General features: G+C 45.9%; 1 protein-coding gene across 2 annotated transcripts in view; it reads left to right on the forward strand.

Moving 5' to 3' along the window:
* The first annotated feature begins 824 nt into the window (after positions 1-824).
* Positions 825-18,960, forward strand: part of csmd3b (CUB and Sushi multiple domains 3b) — a 240,614-nt gene continuing 222,478 nt past the window's right edge. Inside the window, exon 1 of one of the 2 annotated variants that reach the window (XM_058047094.1) lies at positions 825-1,730. In XM_058047094.1, the coding sequence (XP_057903077.1) occupies positions 1,514-1,730 (217 nt within the window). In that variant the 5' untranslated portion in view covers positions 825-1,513. The remainder of the gene's footprint in view (positions 1,731-18,960) is intronic. The other variant, XM_058047093.1, reaches the window with a different exon arrangement.

An 18,960-nucleotide genomic window follows, 5' to 3' on the forward strand; every position in this document is an offset into this window, starting at 1 on the left:
TTCACACTCACATTCATACCTATGGACAATTTGGAGTGGCCAATTAACCTAGCATGTTTTTGGATGAGGGAGGGGACCGGAGTACCCGGAAAAAACCCACGCATGCACGGGGAGAACACAGAGATGGCCGAGGGTGGGATTGAACTCGGGTCTCTTAGCTGTGAGGCCTGCGCACGACAAATATCATTTTACCCGAATTTGTCACCATTGTTTCCGTCACTGTCATGCAGAATGCAGTGCGATGATTTCAATGTATTACTTTCAACCATTGGTGCTCATTGAGCGATTTCTGGAAAAATGAATTTCGGGGCAGCATTGAAGAACAAAGTGATCAAACGTTGTTCCCCATCGGGCTTTTTTTTGGGCAGTTTTTCCATAACCAATGGCCAGGATGTTTGTCTTCATCGCTGCTTGTTGGCAGGATGGTGCCAACTGCTTCCAGGCTTATTCCGAACTTTACGGAGGGTTAGGACATGACCCTATTGGTTTTTGGGGCTGGTCCGTGATACTTTACCGTCGCCTGATGCGGTCCGGCATAAACCAAGACGGAAGGTCGTCTGTTCCGAATTGGTTCTTTAATAACGATGAGAAATGCATAGCCAAGTGTTGCATCGGCTATTAAATCCAAATGTGGTAAAGTACTGTATTGTGGAATCTGTGGACCGTTCATGCATCACAGCATCGGGTCCACGACCAATCCCCCGACCAGCAGGTCCCACCCACCCAAGCTCACTGCTGGGGGAGCTCAGCACACGACTGTTTTTCTATTCTGCACCGGAGTGTTTCTTTTTAATCACAGAGCCATCGGGGCAGTGACTCGCGCGGAATCGACGCGCGTGACTTATAACGCGGGGGCTTCCGAGGAGCACTTGAAGGCATCATCTCGCACCAGTCAGTCAGTCCGCCAGCCAGGCATTCAGCCTCACTTGCAGGAAGAGGCAGAGAGGAATGGAGGTGTTTACATCTCTGCTTTCCAACTAGCGGCTTTTATTTCTTTGAATCCACGATGATGTGAGTCCTGATTTCTTGATATGCAGCAAACAAGAGTGAGGAGAGGCAGAGCGGGATCGGGATGCAACAATTCCCGCATCTGCACTTGAGACGGGGACAGGAGTAGAAGAAGCTTTGAGGAGGGGGTTAAAATACAGAGAGAAAGGATATCTTTTTGATTTGATTTTTGTGGAAATTCCATCAAGGGAGCCCGGATGCATCACGGAGGAGAAGATGAGGATTTGACACGCCAACTCTTTTGCACATTTGCACATCGACACTGATGGCCCATTTAAAAGTCACTTCTCCTCTCACGCCGGAGCGCCACATGATGGATTTATTCAGTCTATGGTAGACGAAGGAGGAGGAGGAAGGAGAAAAGTCACGCGTTCCCCCATCCTCTCTCCTTTCCTATCTCTCTCCATCCATCCATCCATCCCTCCCTTCCTTCCCTTTCCCCACCCCTCCTCCCTTCCTCCCTTCCTCCCGTCCTCCCTTCCCCGTGTTCTGGATGTGAAGCAGCATGCGGGAGAGCTCAGAGGGCTCGCGCTCGCCTCACCGCGGAGGATGCGCCCGCAGTAGCCTGGCACGACGCGGCACGGAACGCCGTCTAGCGCAAGGAGGAGGCGGAGGAGGACAGAGGAGGCTGCACGCGAGCATGAGGGACGGCGGGATGACGGCGGCCGCACGCTGTCTCCTGTGGAGTGTCGTCCTGGGCTCCATCTGCACGCAAGCGCAAGGTATGGGAGATGGGATGCATGCATGCGGGGGACAGAGCGAGGGTCACGGCACTGGTTGCAGCTTGTGTGTGTGTGTGTGTGTGTGTGCGCGCGCGTGTCCGTGTGTGTGTGCGCGCGCTCGCATGTATCGCAGTATGCATGGAGTGTTGCAGGGCTAAATGGGGATTGGGAGGGTGAGGGATTGGACCAGCTTCTTCTTCCTCCTCCTCCTCCTCCTCCTCCTCTTCTCCATCCCTATCCTCCTCAATACCGCCATTGAGCCGGTAGCCAATAAATATTCTTGCGGTATCTCCCGAGCTGTGGCGGCGTGAACGTGAGCTGCTTATCCCAGGAGAGAGAGAGAGAGAGAGAGAGAGAGAGAGAGAGAGGACGTGTTTGTGGCAATCATCTCCCGTCCTTTTTATGCAGCATTTTTCCCCAAGATGAAGCCTAAATTTGTTATATAATGATGGAGGTGCCCCCCGTCCCCTTTTTTCTGCCCTTCCTGCCCCCCCTTTTTCCTGCTCCCATCCCATCCCAAGTGGATTCAAATGGTAAAATGTAGCACCCTCGTCCACACTCGTCCCTGCTGCCTTTGGACCCAAACTCCTCTCAAGCTAGGACGGGACTGGCACCTCGTCCGGACTTTGACAACTTGCCAATCGCAGGCGAAAGAGAGGAGGAGGAGCTTGTACAGGAAGTGGTAGCGAAAGCCTTGAGCCCTTTGAGCAGCATTTGCCACCGTCTTGGCCCGGTGTATAGGACGATGCTGCGGGGGCTGACGGGGCCAAAACCCCCAAATGATTGGGGGCAAAGCTGCTTGGAAAGTCTGGGAAAAGCCACACTTTTAATGTTTAGGCTTGTGTCGTTTGCATGGGCGTCCATTTGTGCAGTTGCCATCTGTAGCAGCCGCCCATCCCTTGATGTGAAATTCAATCTTCAAGGTGCTTGGAAAGCGCTTAAATCTGACCTTGAAGAAACAAGCCGTATCAAGCCAGGACAGTCTAGACTCTACGCTACCTCCGGGAAAGAGCACACTTCCAAGGAAAGGTTTTCTTTGATTTCACCTTCCGGGTCGTGCGACCGTGGCCTCACGTGTTTCAGTCAAAGCCTTCTAAAGAAAAGGAAAAAAGCTTAGGGCACATTAAAAATTGATGAATACAAATGTCAAAGGTAAATGGAGAAGTTGGGCTGAAGCAGCCAAGCAAACAAAAGCCATTAAAACCACCAAGAAAGAAAAGGTAAATCATGAAAAGCTTTTGATACCTGATGACATTTGGCTGACATTTTGGCGACTGAGGCTTACAAGTGGAAAAAGTTGGATGGCAAATGACGAGGAGTTTCACTTTTGCTCAAAACTCCAGTGGTGGAGCTCCATGGGACACATGCAGTCAATGGTAGCGAATTATGCTAAACAGAATCCTAGCAGAGTGGTTCCTTCCTACCGCCAACATCACCTAAAGGCTTCTTCTTGGCTTTTGCTTCATGTGGAATCTTCCTGACCAACAAACGAGCTGCAGCAAAGCATTTTATTGGCAATGTTATGGATGAAGTCATAGGTCATTTTCATGTCTCCAAGCTATAAGTTTTGCTTGATTGTACGAACATGAAATGAAAGGAATGGATTCCAAAGCTACCCTTGTGCACAACATATTAGTGTCACCTCTGGGCTCCATTTCCTTTCCTGTCCTTTTGGGCCGCCTTCTATTCTCCATCCTCTGTCCGCTTTGCCCTGTGACTCCAGGGACTTCATTCACACGCCGCCACATCTCACAGGAAGACGAGTCACACGCATTTTCACCGTCTCCAAGCCCTGAATGTATTCACCGCAGCCGAACACATGATGATCGGTGTGCCGACCGAACCACGGACTGGTCTCCACCACGTGACCGGCAATTAACCCGGGAGCTGAAAAGAAGTCATTCCAATCGTATTGATGAGGCGTTCCTTCGCCACGTGGCCCCATTGAAATGTATCCGTCATCCCTGGGTAGTAATTGAACGCGGGTCGTCGGTGTTAAATTGGACGGGCTGTCGGGCGTAGTGAAGCGCTCCTCCACGCCGCCTTTTATAACCCACTGCCGGAAATCAGAGATTGATTGGCGCCACGCGTTGCTGTTGCGATGCTGATTATACGTCGATTGATTGATGTCGGCCATTAGCATGCCGCTGCTAATCATTTACTTTTTTAATGTTTGGAGTTTAGTGTCCGGGTAATAACTTAGGTCAGCAATGGATTGATATTCCCTGGAAAATGACGGCTTATTAGCCTGCGAGGAGTCGGCGAAACACCGCCATACTTTTGGTGTGCGCACAGTTAGCATGAGCGCCGTTGCAACACACTTAATCCTGCGGCTTATGGCTGATTTCTCAGAGAGGGAGATCATATACTGTAAATACTGACGCTGTGCCGGGATGGAGCAGAGAGGGGAATTTGGGAGCGAGTGAGGCAGCGTGCCTGAGGATGGCTGCGTAATATCGTATGAATGTGGCAGCAGCATGATATTAACACATGCTCCAAAGCTCTTGTCCTGGATACTCTTTCAAATCACCCTTTTAGTTAAGTCCTGCGAGGGCTACACTAAATTATAGAAAAAATAGCCTAACACGCAGCGCTATTCTACAACGCTTTGGTGGAACTCAACCAACCATGCTATGATGATTTGGGTCTGAAAGGCAAAATGGAGAATAAAAATACCGTAAAAATACCGCAACCCGGCTTTTATTGCAGCTTTGAATGACACCACAACAGGCACGGTATTAATCAACTCCCAACCCACCAATGTCACTTCCTGTCCACGCGTCCTCAAGACGTTTATTTCCACACACACAAGCGTGAGTCTAATCCATCCATTGTCCATCTATTGTGTCTACTATATCGGGTAATAGGAGTGTAAAGGTGACTGTAGGGGTGTTATTTCATGTCTGTAGGGCTCTAATAATGTTGAAATGTCTTTAGAAGGTTGTAAATGGGTTTTTAATGCTCTGACTATACGACTGTTATGACTGTTCTACTAATTCAACTATTCTACAACATACTATCTTACATCACAGCTCATTAATACAACTGTTATGAAACATTTTAGGGTCATTTGTAGGATAAACATCGCTATTCACCAAATATTTTTTGGGTGAGTTACAGCTAACACCGCTACTCTACAAGGTTGTATGGTAATTCTTGCGCAATACAACAATCAATCATCAATTAAGTAACCAATAAGCCTCACCTTGCGTTTTCTGTTTCGGGGCTTTAGCAGGATTTGTGGAAATGTCACACAATTCATAAAACGGATGTTAACTGCTTGCATCGGCCACTGCCTGAATCGCTGATATCACTTACCAAAGGACTTTTCCACAACTTACGGCCTTGAGGTGAATTGCAGCCTCAGCCACCTCCGTCTTTATGCTGCCTTCCTTTTAGCGCCAGGAGACTTTTCTGTAATGGACATTAACAGCAACTATTCTTCACTCTTTCATCGGCTGACTTTAGTTCTTTTGGCCTTTCTTCACCTCTCACACACACACACACACACACACACCACACACACGCACACACACACACCCTATCTGTCAGTCTTCTCTTGCCTTGTCATTATTTGAAAGATGATTGGAGGTAGACATGACACGAACATGTTGTTCCTGCACACACACACACAAATAAATATCCCAAAATATTCAGGGCACGTCAAGATAGCACATCCCCGAGGGCGTGACCACGAACACACGCACACGCATGGGGGACAGGAGACAAACAGACTGTGATGAGAAATTAACATAGACAGACAGTTTCATATCCAGCTGGTGCCTCCTCCTCCTCCTCCTCCTCCTCCTCTGCTTGTGGTGGAGGTATTTTTGCTTCCCGGGTGAGTAGAAACACGGCTTCAGCTCCATCGGCTGGAAGCGTGAAGAAAGGAGGAGAGATGGATGGGATGGATGCATGGAGGCCAGCGTGGGTCAAAGGTTGGATCCCCGCTGACAGTCGGGAGAGTGTGACGCTGTCAGAGTGTCCTTGAGGAAGATACTCACGCCCTTAATGATGGTGCGCTCCAACCCCTCCTCCCCCCACTCCGTCCCACTTGGGAAAAGACATGACGGGAATTTGTAGGAGACCAAGTCCAGACTGAAAGTGAGAGGAACACGGTGACCACTCCTTGGGCTGAAAATGAAGTGCAGGGCACCAACGGTGGCCGCTGCCAGACACAGCGCCACCTGCTGGAAATGGTGGGTCACTGCCCCACTAATTACGCTAACCATCATTTTTATATCGTGCTAATACAATAATCCATGACCACTTTGCTGTTTGACTGACGGGCCGTAGTCAACAAACACACAAACTATTCATTTTTAGGCAAATTTGACATTTTTAAGTGGAAATGAAGCCTTTTCAAACATGAACATAAAAATGGCTGAAGGAAGTCCAGTTCAAATATAAGGCATTCATAAGACGCATTCAAAAACATTGTGGTGAAGCTATGTAGTATTCTACGCTGGTCACAAGGTGTCAGTAAACGTCACTTCCTGTCCCCGAACACCACAAGACACCATATCAGCACAAAAACAACTTTTATTTGATTTTATTTGACTTTATTCTCGTCTTTATGTCTACTATAGTGACTAATACAAGTCTCAAAAAGGAGGCCATTTTGGCTATTTTGTTAGCTCGTTAGCAGTAACGAGCTAACAAAATAGCTCAATAACAAACACCACAGCCTTATGGAGTTATCTTTCCCATTCTCCAAAGAATACTTCCTAATTGCAACACGTGTCGATCTTGTATTCTACTCTACCGGCACTGGTCGGACATGAAGATGGTGGTCAGCGCCATTTCTTCCCGTGAGTTCTAGGAGCACCTTGTGTAGTTGCAACAAAGAAGCCGTAGAAGTAGTTGAAACCATCATAAGGAATGAAGAATACTTACTGCTGGCGTCTTCTTGGTTGTGATCTCACTCTGCTTCCTTCTCGGTGATGATGTATTTCCTGCCTTTGGAAACATTTTGTGCTTTTATTCCGTGTGTTGGTGTGTGCCTCATTTCCAGAGCACACCGCTTTCCCCGGCAGGCCCTGTCAGGCTGTTTCTAGGTGCACTCGGCTCACAGCTTGGGGCTGCTGCTGTCACCTGCTTACCTAACATCTCTCCTGTCCTCCTATGACGGGACCCTTTCCTGACTTAACCCCCCCTCCGCTCGCCGCAGTGCTTGGCAGGAGTTGGGGAAGCTTGTTGGAGATAGTGTAGGCCGTAGCATTAGGTACACCTGCATATTTGATTTGTCGGCTCGTGTGGTTGCGTTCAATGAACACGCTGTATTAGGCTGAAAGAGGCTGCTGATACTTTGGATATCATTAAGCTTTACGAGGTACTTCTGCCCAATGAATACTTATCGTAAGCGAGCATTACTATAACTGGGAAGGCAGAATGACATCTTCATACTTCAGTAAAGATTAGGGTAAGCCCCCCCACCCCCACCAACCAATACCTTGCGAAACATCCGCAGAGCGTGAGCCATGAAGTCAAAGCGTGATGTTTTTTCGACCTGCTGTTGCTGACGAGGGCTGTCACAAGACGCTGCGTTCAAGGGACGGGACCAAACGTGAGACCGAGATTTTACCAAACTTTTTATGTCAATATAGAACAATTCACTAACTTCCTCCTTTCAACCATTTGCACCATCTCATGATATCCAATGCATGAAGTACATCAACTCTGGTGCAGCTTCACCCGTAGAATAAATCTGCCTTTTTTAGTCCACGTCTTGACTGCAGTAAGACAAATAAACCTACTTTGTCCTTTTGGATGCTCAAACATGAACGGAACAGCTGCTTCATGAAAACAAAAGTGCTAGTATGTTTTGTTTGTGGGAACAGGCCTTTTTCTGTGGCGGACGATAAATACGTTGAACTTCCCTCACCTGTCTGCTCCCAGGTGAGCCGCTCAGGCGGCGAGCAGCTGCTTCACCGCATGCCCCCGACCCGATCCCCACAGTCCACTCACGTGCACACTCTGCCGTGTGTGTCACCGCTTGTACAAAGCTAATCGTTCAGGCTATTGTCGAGGCTACTATTTGCCTCTGGGTTTGTTGTTTCCTGGCGCACCAATAATCGGAGCCATCGGAATGGTGTGATGTTGTCGTGGTTGGCGAGCTTCCTGAGATGCACTTTCTTTCAGGGTTCCGTTGACTGCCAATGTTGCGCTTTGGTCTGATGGGAATGTGCAAGGAAATAAGAAAAAAGACGTCTCTTTGGATTCCAGTGCAAGACAAAGTGATTGAAAATATTCCGTCTGTTTTTCATAGGAAGTGTAAATCTCTCCGCAGTTTCCTGAAATGTCTTTTCCGAGTTTTAATGTAGTGTAGTCGTGTAAAAGTACAGGATGCTAACTTCTGTCAACACACCTGGACCTCGTCGTCGAATGCACGTGTGATTCCTATTTGTCTTTGTTAGTGTTGTTATGATTTCTGTACTGGTGGCGATGGGGTGTCATGTCACGTCTAGAGGTCTTGGTTGGGCGAGGGAAAAGGTCTGGTAAAGACCGAGGCTGTGTTGGAAACCGCATACTACTACTACCTCCCACTCATACTAACTCTGAGTATGCAGTGTGTCTACACGGGCAGTATGCCATTTCTGAGGATGCCAGAAGTTCCCGGATGCATACTGCATTCGCCAGAAATGTTGAGTATGTATCGTCAGCTTACTACTCATACCCAAATTACCCAGGATGCAACGCAACGTGACGTCACCTAAAAAAAATGTTGGCTGAACACTGAGAAGCAGGATGGACCAAACGGACGAAAAAAATTTGGCCGAATTGGTCCGAACAAAATTGTAGACGGTTGGTATTTGGACAAATAAATGGCACAGTCGGGATCTAAACGGCCACTTTCTCGCTTGATTTAAAAAAAAAAAAAATATCTAAGTGATGTATTTAAAGAGTTTAGAGCTAAAGTGAAATCAGCTTCAGCCTGTCCATTTCGGGTCGGGTAGGAGCGCAATGCATTGTGGGTTGTCATGTAGTACGCTGTAGTGTAAACGCTTTGCATACTGTCTGATGGATTGGGTATGCAGTATGGAGTGTGGATAGTATGGGCATGGAAGTATGTAGTAGTTAGTATGGTTAATGCTTACGAAGGCATGGTTGAGATTGCTCTCAGGTGTGTGCAGGTGGCTCCGCCCTGCAGGACCGGCAGTGCACTGCAAGGCAAAGCAGACATGATACATTTGACTGACTAATTTGACCCAATACACATAATTCGGTCATGAGGGAGCCAATGGGGAGCTGGAAGAGCCGACTAGAATTGACATGACTGCAAGACTGCTGTTCCAGCACCCCAGGTAAGAACTAGCTCTACTAGCTAATTAGATTGTGCCTATTGGCCCCTTCGCCATATGTCGTGTTATCAGTACATCACATAAATAATATGATGGCTGGTATTGGTGTAGGTTTCAATGAGTGTGCTTCCAGTCACAATAAAAAATAACGCAATAGAATAAAAAAAATAAATAAATAAACGATAGAAAATAATGCAGAGCGATTGTGAGGTCTGGCATTTTGGTGGAAAATGGTTTTGTGATGCAAATGTGGTACTCTTTTGAGTACACAGCATTTTGAGAGGTCAAACTAGAACTCTGCCATTCACGACACTGCTGATGAGGATGCCTTTCAAGGTTATGTCACAAAAACCTTCCGTTGAGCAGCCAAAAACCATCTTTGTCTTCATTGCTGCGGAATCCTCAACAAGCGGCCACCCCCGAGCTTGTGGTTAAAGTAGATGCAATGGTTTTATCTTTTTAAAACACACTTATTTTATAACCACAAGATGCGGGGCTCTTACTTTGAAGGCAGGAAGTACGGTGCGTTTTGATGTATTTTGACACTCGCTAAGTTAGCTAGCTAGCTCGGTGGCTGTCATCTTGATTTCACGCACAAAGTGTGCGGGCATGGGCATCCCTAAAACGCTGGACTATGTGACCTCAAAACACTTGGCCACACCAGCATGCTCTGCTAAACTAAGCTAACCCAGCCAGCTTCGGCGGGGGCTACTGTTTGAGGACATGCCACTATGAATGAGCGGCCGGCTGGGGAAATATTACCCCACGCAAACGTTCATTCCATTCTCAATATGGCAACATGAAAGAGATTCTGTGTTTTTGGCCAATTCCGTGATTTCCTCCTGTATTCCATTAATGCAAAAAATTCTAGTTCCCCTTCTTCTGTTTATGAGGCAGGGCCAAATGTGTTAGTGGCGGTCCAGTCTTATTGGTTGGGCGTGGGGACCAGTGCTTTGGTCCGTGCTGGCCCCACACGCCTGCTTAAATACTTCACAGGGAAATATAGTACACGTATGCTCGATAAGCAAGCTCATTTGTCAGTTTTCTCACCTGTGCCTTCGGTCGGTGTAATACGCATTTCTATTTCTGTTTTATCAGGGTAAAACCGGTAATGTTCAGTGCAGAAAGTACGTGATTAAGCTTGTGTATCAGACAGCAAATATACCCTGGATGATTCATGAAATACTTAGAGAGTCAAAGCCACTTTCTAGTGGAGGTAATTTACGGTATATTCTCAGGCAAACACAAAGGAAATAAAAGGCTGCTCAGTCTACTCGTCACAATTCCCTCACCCCCCCAAAATAAAAAACACAGCCTGGTAGCGGCTCAGCTGAAATGAGTTTGCGGGATCAAAAGACGGCAAGCGATAAAAGCGGCCGGCAGATAAAAGGATTTGAGTCGGACTCGGAATCCATTCAGGCACGAGGTGCAGCGGACTGCACGTGTCACCAAGGTTACGTCTTCTTCTAGCGCGCACACTTTATCTCCCTCCGTGTCCACAAAACACTTTCCTTTATCCCCTTTTTGTCTTCTTTGCCGGAGACGCTCTGTTTTGGACTTCTATTGGAAGTATTACCTTTTTCAACTTTTTGAAACAAACAAAAGCATCTGACAAGCACAAATATTGTTATTTCTTCACTCAAGTCCCTTCATCCCTTTGCAGCAGCCTCCGTCCGAGACAATAAGGCAACAATACAATAATACAATCACACATCACTTGCAGTACAACTTCTGAGGTACAATGAAAATACACATACGCTTTCTCTGGCAATATTGTGCTTCAATTAGGATTTTTTATACTTATTTTTTTTTTTGGATAGCACAAGTGTAAAGGTGACTATAGGGGTGTTATTTCATGTCTGCAGGGCTCTATTAATGTAAATCCCCCATTTAGAAGGTCCTTTATAGGCAGGTTTTCTGTGTTGGAACTATGAATACGTTCCATTTATGAATGGGCAATCCTACTTTCAAATTAGTGATAAATGAGGGACCACTGTCCTCCGCCACGTGACTGGTCGTTGTTTCCTTCTGATATATTATGGCGGTACGAACAGAAAAACTTGGGACGCCATAAAACCGAGGTCCACTCGTATTTCTGACTCCTCAGGCAACATTTGAAGTCACATTTTAACAATCGTACAAACGAAGTTAGACACTTGATAGGAAAGGATCCTGTCAATCAAAGGTAAACTTGGCGACAGTCCAAAGGTTACTCAGATCCCGCTAACCTTCACTTTGCTACTTTACAAGTGATGTCAAACTAGACCCCCCCTGTAGGAAGTCGGCCATGTTGGGGATGTAAAACCCAAGCAGTGGAGTGGCGTTATTGTCTACTGTACGCTGGTTTATTGCTGACATTGTGGTACAGCGTTCTCGCTTACAAGTAATGCCATTTAAGGGGACCTCATTCTCTACCTGCAGGATCTCATCTCCGTCCTCTCAGCAGAAGGCAATTTTCCCGGCATTTTGGAGAATGAAAAGTGCTTCCTGTGTGCGCCTCTGCTGATTGCCGTCGTTGCGACTTCAATTTAGGCGGAGATGCAAGTTGTAATGTTAAAAGAAATATACATGTGTTTCTCGGCTCTTCCGAGATGCGTCAGCAGCAATGCTGAATATTTTAGCCAGGATGTGTTAATTGGTACTCGGGGAATTCATTTGGTTCACACTATGGACCGAGCTGTTGCCAAAACTGTCATCACTGAGCTGCCAAATGAAGAAATCACTTTATTGTTCACGTTTGTTCACGCTGGTGCTTGCTATCGTCAGAGAGAGCGGGGGGGGGGGTCATTTCTGTGAAATGAGTGAGACAGTGTAAAGAGTACAATTGATGAGTTTCTTATAGTCACTGGTAGGACTTTCACAACATCTCCAAAATAAAACATTTGTTGTTGACCAAAAAACTGGAGAGATAATAAATAAATAAATGGATGAATCAGTGTTGTTTCTTAGAACAACGCCATGAACAGAGTGAGCCCTTTTTTTATTGTCAGTCATACTGTGTCTTTGTCTTGGTGGGTGGAGGCGGGGCTGCTAGTATACACACAGCGTGTCACTCAGTAGAAATGTATTTTTACCGTACCGTATTTTTTGGACTATAAGTTGCTCCGGACTATAAGTCGCACAAGGCCAAAAATGCATCATTGGGTAGAAAAAAACATAAGTCTCACTGGAGGAAAAGTCGCATTTTTTGCGGGTAATTTATTTTAACTACTTGACCAAAACCGACATTACGTCCTCTTGTGACAATAAAAGAATAGAGAACAGACTGAATAGGTGTAAGATATGCTAACACAATGCTTATTCAGCTACACAAAAAATAAACATGAACAGAAAAGGTGTCCAGTGTTTATGGAACATAAACACTTTTTTCATGTATAAGTCGCTCTGGAGTATAAGTCACAGGAACAGCCAACCTAAAAGCGCGACTCATAGTCCGGAAAATACAATATATTCATTATATAATTTTTAAAAATTTTAGTCTCCTCCTCGTCGCTGCAGTCTCATGCATCGCCCCGCCCCTTGTCTCGTGGCACCGCTAGTCGTTATTGGTTTAGTCGCTATTGGTTATAAATGTGCACCTCAGTCAACTACAGTAAACCTCGAATATATCGGACTCGGATATATCGGAAAGTCGCTCACAACGGACAGATAAAAAAGAACAAATTTTTCTGTAATGCATTTCCAATAAAAATTCATTGCATATATGGGATTTTTTATAACGGATTTCGCCTATTTCGGACAAAATCTCCAGTCCCGTTCCAATGCATTTCCATTAAATTTCCCTCGCATATATCGGATGGCCGCATCGTGGCGCTCCGATAAGCCGAATGGTGACAGGCCGTTATACGACGTCATTTGCAGCGTTTGCAGTGTTTGCAGCGTTGCCTGCGCGTCCAGGTCAACATAGTCAAGGAAGTGCCTTTTTATAACGGATAAAATCCGATTTACGCATATACCGGATAGAAATCCGATATGCGTAAAACGGACATTTTCCGGTATACGCATATAATGGATTTCGCTTATATCGGACAAAACCAGTGGGAACAATTGAATCCGATATATCCGAGGTTTACTGTACTTCATTTGGGCTTAGTCCTATAATTGCAAACTGAGAAGCCTTAACTTTTTTTTTAACACCCCGGTGGCCCCCAGGTATGTGTGTGTGTGTGTGTGTGTGTGTGCCGCAAGGCCTTTGTCCTCTGGGGATGAAACAGCTGGGTGCTCCATGCTAATTAACTGGAAAGCTCATAATTACTGTTAACTGGTGCACTCCAGCTGACAACGAAGGGAGGAAGAATCAGGAAGCCCAAAGACAGGAACGCTCAGGTGGGACGCTAGGTCTTTTGTTTAAACGCTGGGTTTGGAACTGAAAGAAGCTATAGCTGGATATAGAGACACTAGCGTATGCTAGAGGTCCGTTTAGGGGCATCACAAAAATCACTGCATTATTTCGGCCTGCTTCAATGTCTCTGATATTGTCTGTCAACCTCAAACTCCTGTAGCTTTCCCTTTGTTGAATTAATTTCACGTGTCTACGTGGCGTCTACGTAGCGTCCACGTAGCGTCCACGTAGCGTCCACGTCAGCTTGTTTCACCAAGGAAAATATTCCCTCCTTCCCTCCAGGATTGGACATACCGTATTTTCTGGACTATAAGTCACACTGGAGTATAGGTCGCATTTTTTGACTTGACCAAAACAGACATTACGTCCTCTTGGAAGGCAAGTTCTACCAATAAAAGAATAGAGAACAGGCTGAATAGGTGTAAGATATGCTAACACAATGCTTATTCAGCTACACAAAAAAATAAACATAAACAGAAAAGGTGTCCAGTGTTTATGGAACATAAACACTTTTTTCATGTATAAGTCGCTCTGGAGTATAAGTTGCAGGAACAGCCAACCTACGAAAAAAAGTGCGACTTATAGTCCGCAAAATACGGAATGTTGTTCAATGCAGACGTTTGACTTTCCGAGGCTGGAATGGAATGACTTTGGGTTTCTTGAATTGACCTCCAGACAGAGTTTCTCTGCCTTTGTTGTCAAAGTCATTCTTCATACTGTTTATTCGTACAAAGCAAACTTGGGCAGTCTGGGCAGTATTTTCTTTCATTTTTTCCAATACTTTCCAGCGGCACAGCAGATGAATGGAACTATTAAGGGATGAAATGAGTCGAAAAACAACCGTAATTAAAAGCGGTTAAGACGAGTCTGTGTTTTTGCGTAAAAGACAATCCAATTAGTTGCTGCAGTTTGTTGTGGCCGTTTCTCAGCGCCCGCACATGATTGGAAATGTCTTCAACACGCACACGCCAACATCGCACACCAACAACAGGATTGTGTGAACTAAACATGAAGCCAGTAAGAATTTGGCAATAAAGCCAGGAAGTGTTGTCGTTTCGCCGCAGGCTAAAGGCCACGGCTGCCACGTGTGTGCTCGCTCGCTCGCTCACTCTCTCTCTCTCTTTCGGTATACGACAAACCTGTAACATCACGTTTATCTTGCCTGCTCTCCTTGGTTGCCCTCGGAGAGCGTCTTAAACTCCAACCTTCAAAGGTCACGTAAATCAGCGGGGAAATGATCACACACAAGGACACACAACACACACATGCACACGCACACACCGCCGAGTGTTTGTGGAGGGCGTCTGATGTCCAAAGACGGGAAATGTTTTTCAAGTTGCAGCCGTCATCTGGTGCCTGGTTTGGTCCGTGATCAGGCCGTCTGGTGACGATGGTGTTAGTTTGCCGCTTAGCGACCTGTGCTAGCGTGAAGCTACTGTATCCTCTCATGAGTGTCAGGCAGATTGCATATTAATAATCCAGTCATAAAGCCGCTAAGCTGCATCCATGTTCCTCGCTTGTTATGATTGAAAGAGAATAATCATCCTTGACATGCGTATGTTTTTTTTTATTTGTCTGGAGCAGACTGTGGTCTAAGCAGCTGGCTATTTATATATATGTGTGTGTGTGTGTGTGTGTGTGTGTGTGTATAATGGTGTGGTCACGCCGCGTTGATTTTCATGTCAGACAGCAGCGTTCTTTTCTCCACTCAATTACTTCCCGTGCCCCGCGGGAGGGGGTGGGCGTCATGGGTTGTGAGTGGCTGTTTGACAATCTGAAGATTGCTGGTTCGATTCCCAGACTATCGAACTCCCACTTTCTCCTAATGCCCAGTCATAATAGTAAATGTCTCCATGGCGGCGCTATGTCCGGTGATTTCAGGCCCATAACTGTTGGGAAGTCTTTTCTTTTACTTCCACTCTAAGGCTGTTTAATTGCTCCTTACCCACAACCTGACAACACACAATTTCTCACAATAACAATAAGGTCAAGGCAATGAACACAACACAAAAAACTCAGCTCTGCATCCTTTTTCAAGATGGAGAGGTGTCACGAGAGACTTGAGAAAACCACTGTGGAGGAATACAGAGTCATTAGCCGCATAAACCACCGCTGGAAAGGCTTCATTGGCGTAGAAAATGGGACTGTGTGCATATAATGTGAAGCCGCATGCGGTATATGATACACATAAAAACACCAGCAATCAGCAACTCTTAAGTATTTTCACATGAACCCCCTCAATATGCGACCCCTCTTTTTCATGACTGGAAAACATCAAATAGTTTTTATTCTTAGATTATAAATCAAAAATGGTCCATTTCAATGAAAAAGGATAAAGCAACAAAAGACACGGCAATAAAGCATTTTCAAAATAATGTCTGACCGCTGACGTATAACAAACCTTCATAGGACGGAATGACGATAGCTGCTGCACCAATGTTTTCTACCTCCAAAGGCTGGGTGCCCGAATAAGAAAGCATCGCTAAATCAATAGCCACGTACACATGGACCCAAATAATTGCATTTGCTTTTTTGCTCAAACGGAAAGGATGGAACCTTTGTATACACCTCATTCCCAAAGAAAAGTGCCAATCCCAATGAATATATTATCGGATTCAAGGGGGTGGAATATTCCTTTCCCCAATCCGATTGAGGTACCTTGTACCCGCTCAAACGGAAAGTTCTTCTTTGTGGTGTTTTTCTTCTTCTGTTGTTTATTGGCAGTTGTCAAGCAGCTTTCGTGTGCATTAGCGCCATCTGTGGAACAGAATCTAAACCCTTCTATAGGCCATTCACAAGTCCGGTTTTATTAAAAAAGAAAATACGTATTTATATAAAACATGTCCCGAGTTTAATGATCAAATATTAGCAAGATTGAATTTGATCTTTTCCTGTTTAAATTTATCCCGGGTGCGTTCTTTCAGCTCAGATATGACGTAACACGCAGATCCAGACCTTCTTCACTTTTAAAAATGGAGGCCAGCAATCAGCACTGGACTGCTAAGCAAAGTTTGTTTTTGATCCAAACTAAATTTCAAGACCGGACGAAGGAAAAACTGGCAATACGGAGTTATTCCAACAAGTGGAAGAAAAACTCAGGGAAGTCGGTATCACGTGATGTTGATGTTTACGTTTTACTGGGCATGCCCCATTGACTATTCCGTTGGATTATAGTGGCGCATGTAGACAAGAGATTGGAATATTCCTTTCCATGGATACCATTGTTTTCGGAAAGGTCATTCGGAAAGAGAAAAACTCCTGGTGTAAACGTGGCTCGTGGTTTAGAAGCTTTTCGTTGAAGGATAAATGATTATATGGTTGATTTAAGGAAGCGGCTTGGTCTTCTAGTGGAACCACTCGGTGTAGCACCAGTGGGAGTGGCCTGATTGGTGACATCACTTCCTCTGGTCTCTCTCATTGTCATCTTTCAAAAGTTCTTTTTGTGTCAAATATTGTACTTTTTCTTTTACGACACTGTGTCTCTGTACTGGCCTCGTCGACTCCCACTCCACTTAGCGATCGCCGACACAGATTCCCTTTCAATAGTCCCCAGACTGCGGGGGGGACCCTGAACTCATATTCAGCCGAGATTTTCTGTGTGTGGGAGGAGAGATCAGGAGTCGTCGACTGAAAGCTTTCTCCCGGCCGTCATACTTCCCCGTCATCGATGTCGGATGGCTTGTTAAATTACAACACAACCATTCTTGAACTCGGTCTTCATGGATGGAAAGACACCGTCATTTGATTTTTATTTTATTCCAAATCAAGGTCAGATGTTCTTATCTTAGACGAAGGAGAAATGTTTCCGTACATATTTTTGATGTGGGGAAAGTGAAAGATGAGGTCTTTTCTAAACTCTCATCTCGTTTTCACGGGGAAACTTTTCCTTTCTTACTTCTTCGACCTCTTCCCGTTTGAATAGTTTCTTGTATTTGTCTGCGGTACTAAATAACACACCTTCTTGAGTACGGCAGTGTTGGTAGAAAGACCAGTGCAGTGTTCCCTCGTTTATTGCGGTTAATCGGTTCTGCTAAGTAGGATTCAATTTTATCGAGCATAGAGAACCTGTTTATGACTTTCTAAATACTGGTTTTAACATTATTAGAGCCCTGTCAACAAGAAATAACACCCCTATAGTCACTTTTACACTCCAGTGTTATATCTGTTAGTTTACATCACATTGTGCCGGCTATGGCATCACTATCACTGCCGGGACCTGAGACACGGACACCGTTAGCATAGCAAGGTAGCTAGTTAGCCTCTGGAAGCAGGACAAAGAAGCCAAAAACTCACCACTTCCACACGGAATGAGAGGATGCCTGGTGACCAGAATACCACGTACAACTTGTCTTTCAATACTTGGACTAATAATAGGCCACAGGCAACCATGAAAGGTGCCATCTTTGGTGGTTGTTTTTGGAAAACTGTGACATATGGATTGCTATTCCGATCGCGATGTAGCGACGGACGACTGCATCTCAGATTTGAGTCCATAAGGTTAGCACTTGATCTAACTTAGATTGTGCCTGGCATGAAGTGGACTTTGATTTCAGGTTTCATTTTGGGGGATTTACGGTTTGAAGGCAAGGGAAGGATGAATGGGAACTATGGCAGCCGCAAGGAAGCCTCCGCCTCCACCTGCCGGGTATCTTTGCACGGAGCGGCGCTATTATATAGCGATCCCTCGGCTAAGCCCTTTATCGCAGTAATTAGCAGAATGTCTCGTAGCGGCCGGAGGAGAAGAAGGCTTTAGAAGTGGCCTGGGCATGAGAAGGTGGAATGAGTGACGTGCGGACTAAAGACCTGGGATTTGTTTTACTGGATACCGGAAGCAAGGTGAAGGGCTCCTCTTTCAATCTGGAGGTGACCAGATGAACACACAGACCACTCATGGAGCTTGGAATTATTCCTGAAGAAAGACTCCACCCCTTCATGTGAAGATGAGCTTACCTTAAGTGGACCTCACGGATTGCTACTAGCTAACAACAAACCCCGCCCTTCCCCGCCTGCACTCGTCAACCGTACGGCACACCCACCCGTCTTTTGGTTCCAGTGTCGTCACAAAGTGCTATTCCTCCTCCGCGGAGTTGCCAAAAGGCGTCCATCAGGAGCACATCAAGCGTCGGAGTTTGGCTCAAGGTCGCTGCGGTCAAACCGGTTAGTGTCTATTTGCGCCTTGGCGTCTCGGCCTGGTGAGCCGTGACAGGATGACGCTTGAACCGGTCTCTTCTGTGGCGCCGCCGCTGCACCGTGACTCATAGCGCCACAAAGCTGGCAAAAATACATTTATTCACCTGGAAACGGGACAAGCTGGTGTGGTGGTCGGCCTGGGGGGGGGGGGGGGCTTTGTTGTTAAATTCTGGCCAGCCTGGATTTAATTCTTTTAATTGTCGAGGAAATCAGAGCTGTTTTCAGGTGAACGGTCGCTTGGACCCTGGAGGGATTCTATTCCTGTTTAGCTTCCATAGTTTTCCCTAAAAGCTCACCGTGGGCCCCCAGAACAGAACGCGAAACAAGACAATGTTGGAGCGGCCATTTGCCTAAGAGACAAATAATGTTTTCTAAATGAAACACCACATTGCTGTTA

The sequence above is a fragment of the Doryrhamphus excisus genome, chromosome 14, assembly GCF_030265055.1.
Source record: "Doryrhamphus excisus isolate RoL2022-K1 chromosome 14, RoL_Dexc_1.0, whole genome shotgun sequence".
In the NCBI taxonomy this organism is placed as follows: domain Eukaryota; kingdom Metazoa; phylum Chordata; class Actinopteri; order Syngnathiformes; family Syngnathidae; genus Doryrhamphus; species Doryrhamphus excisus.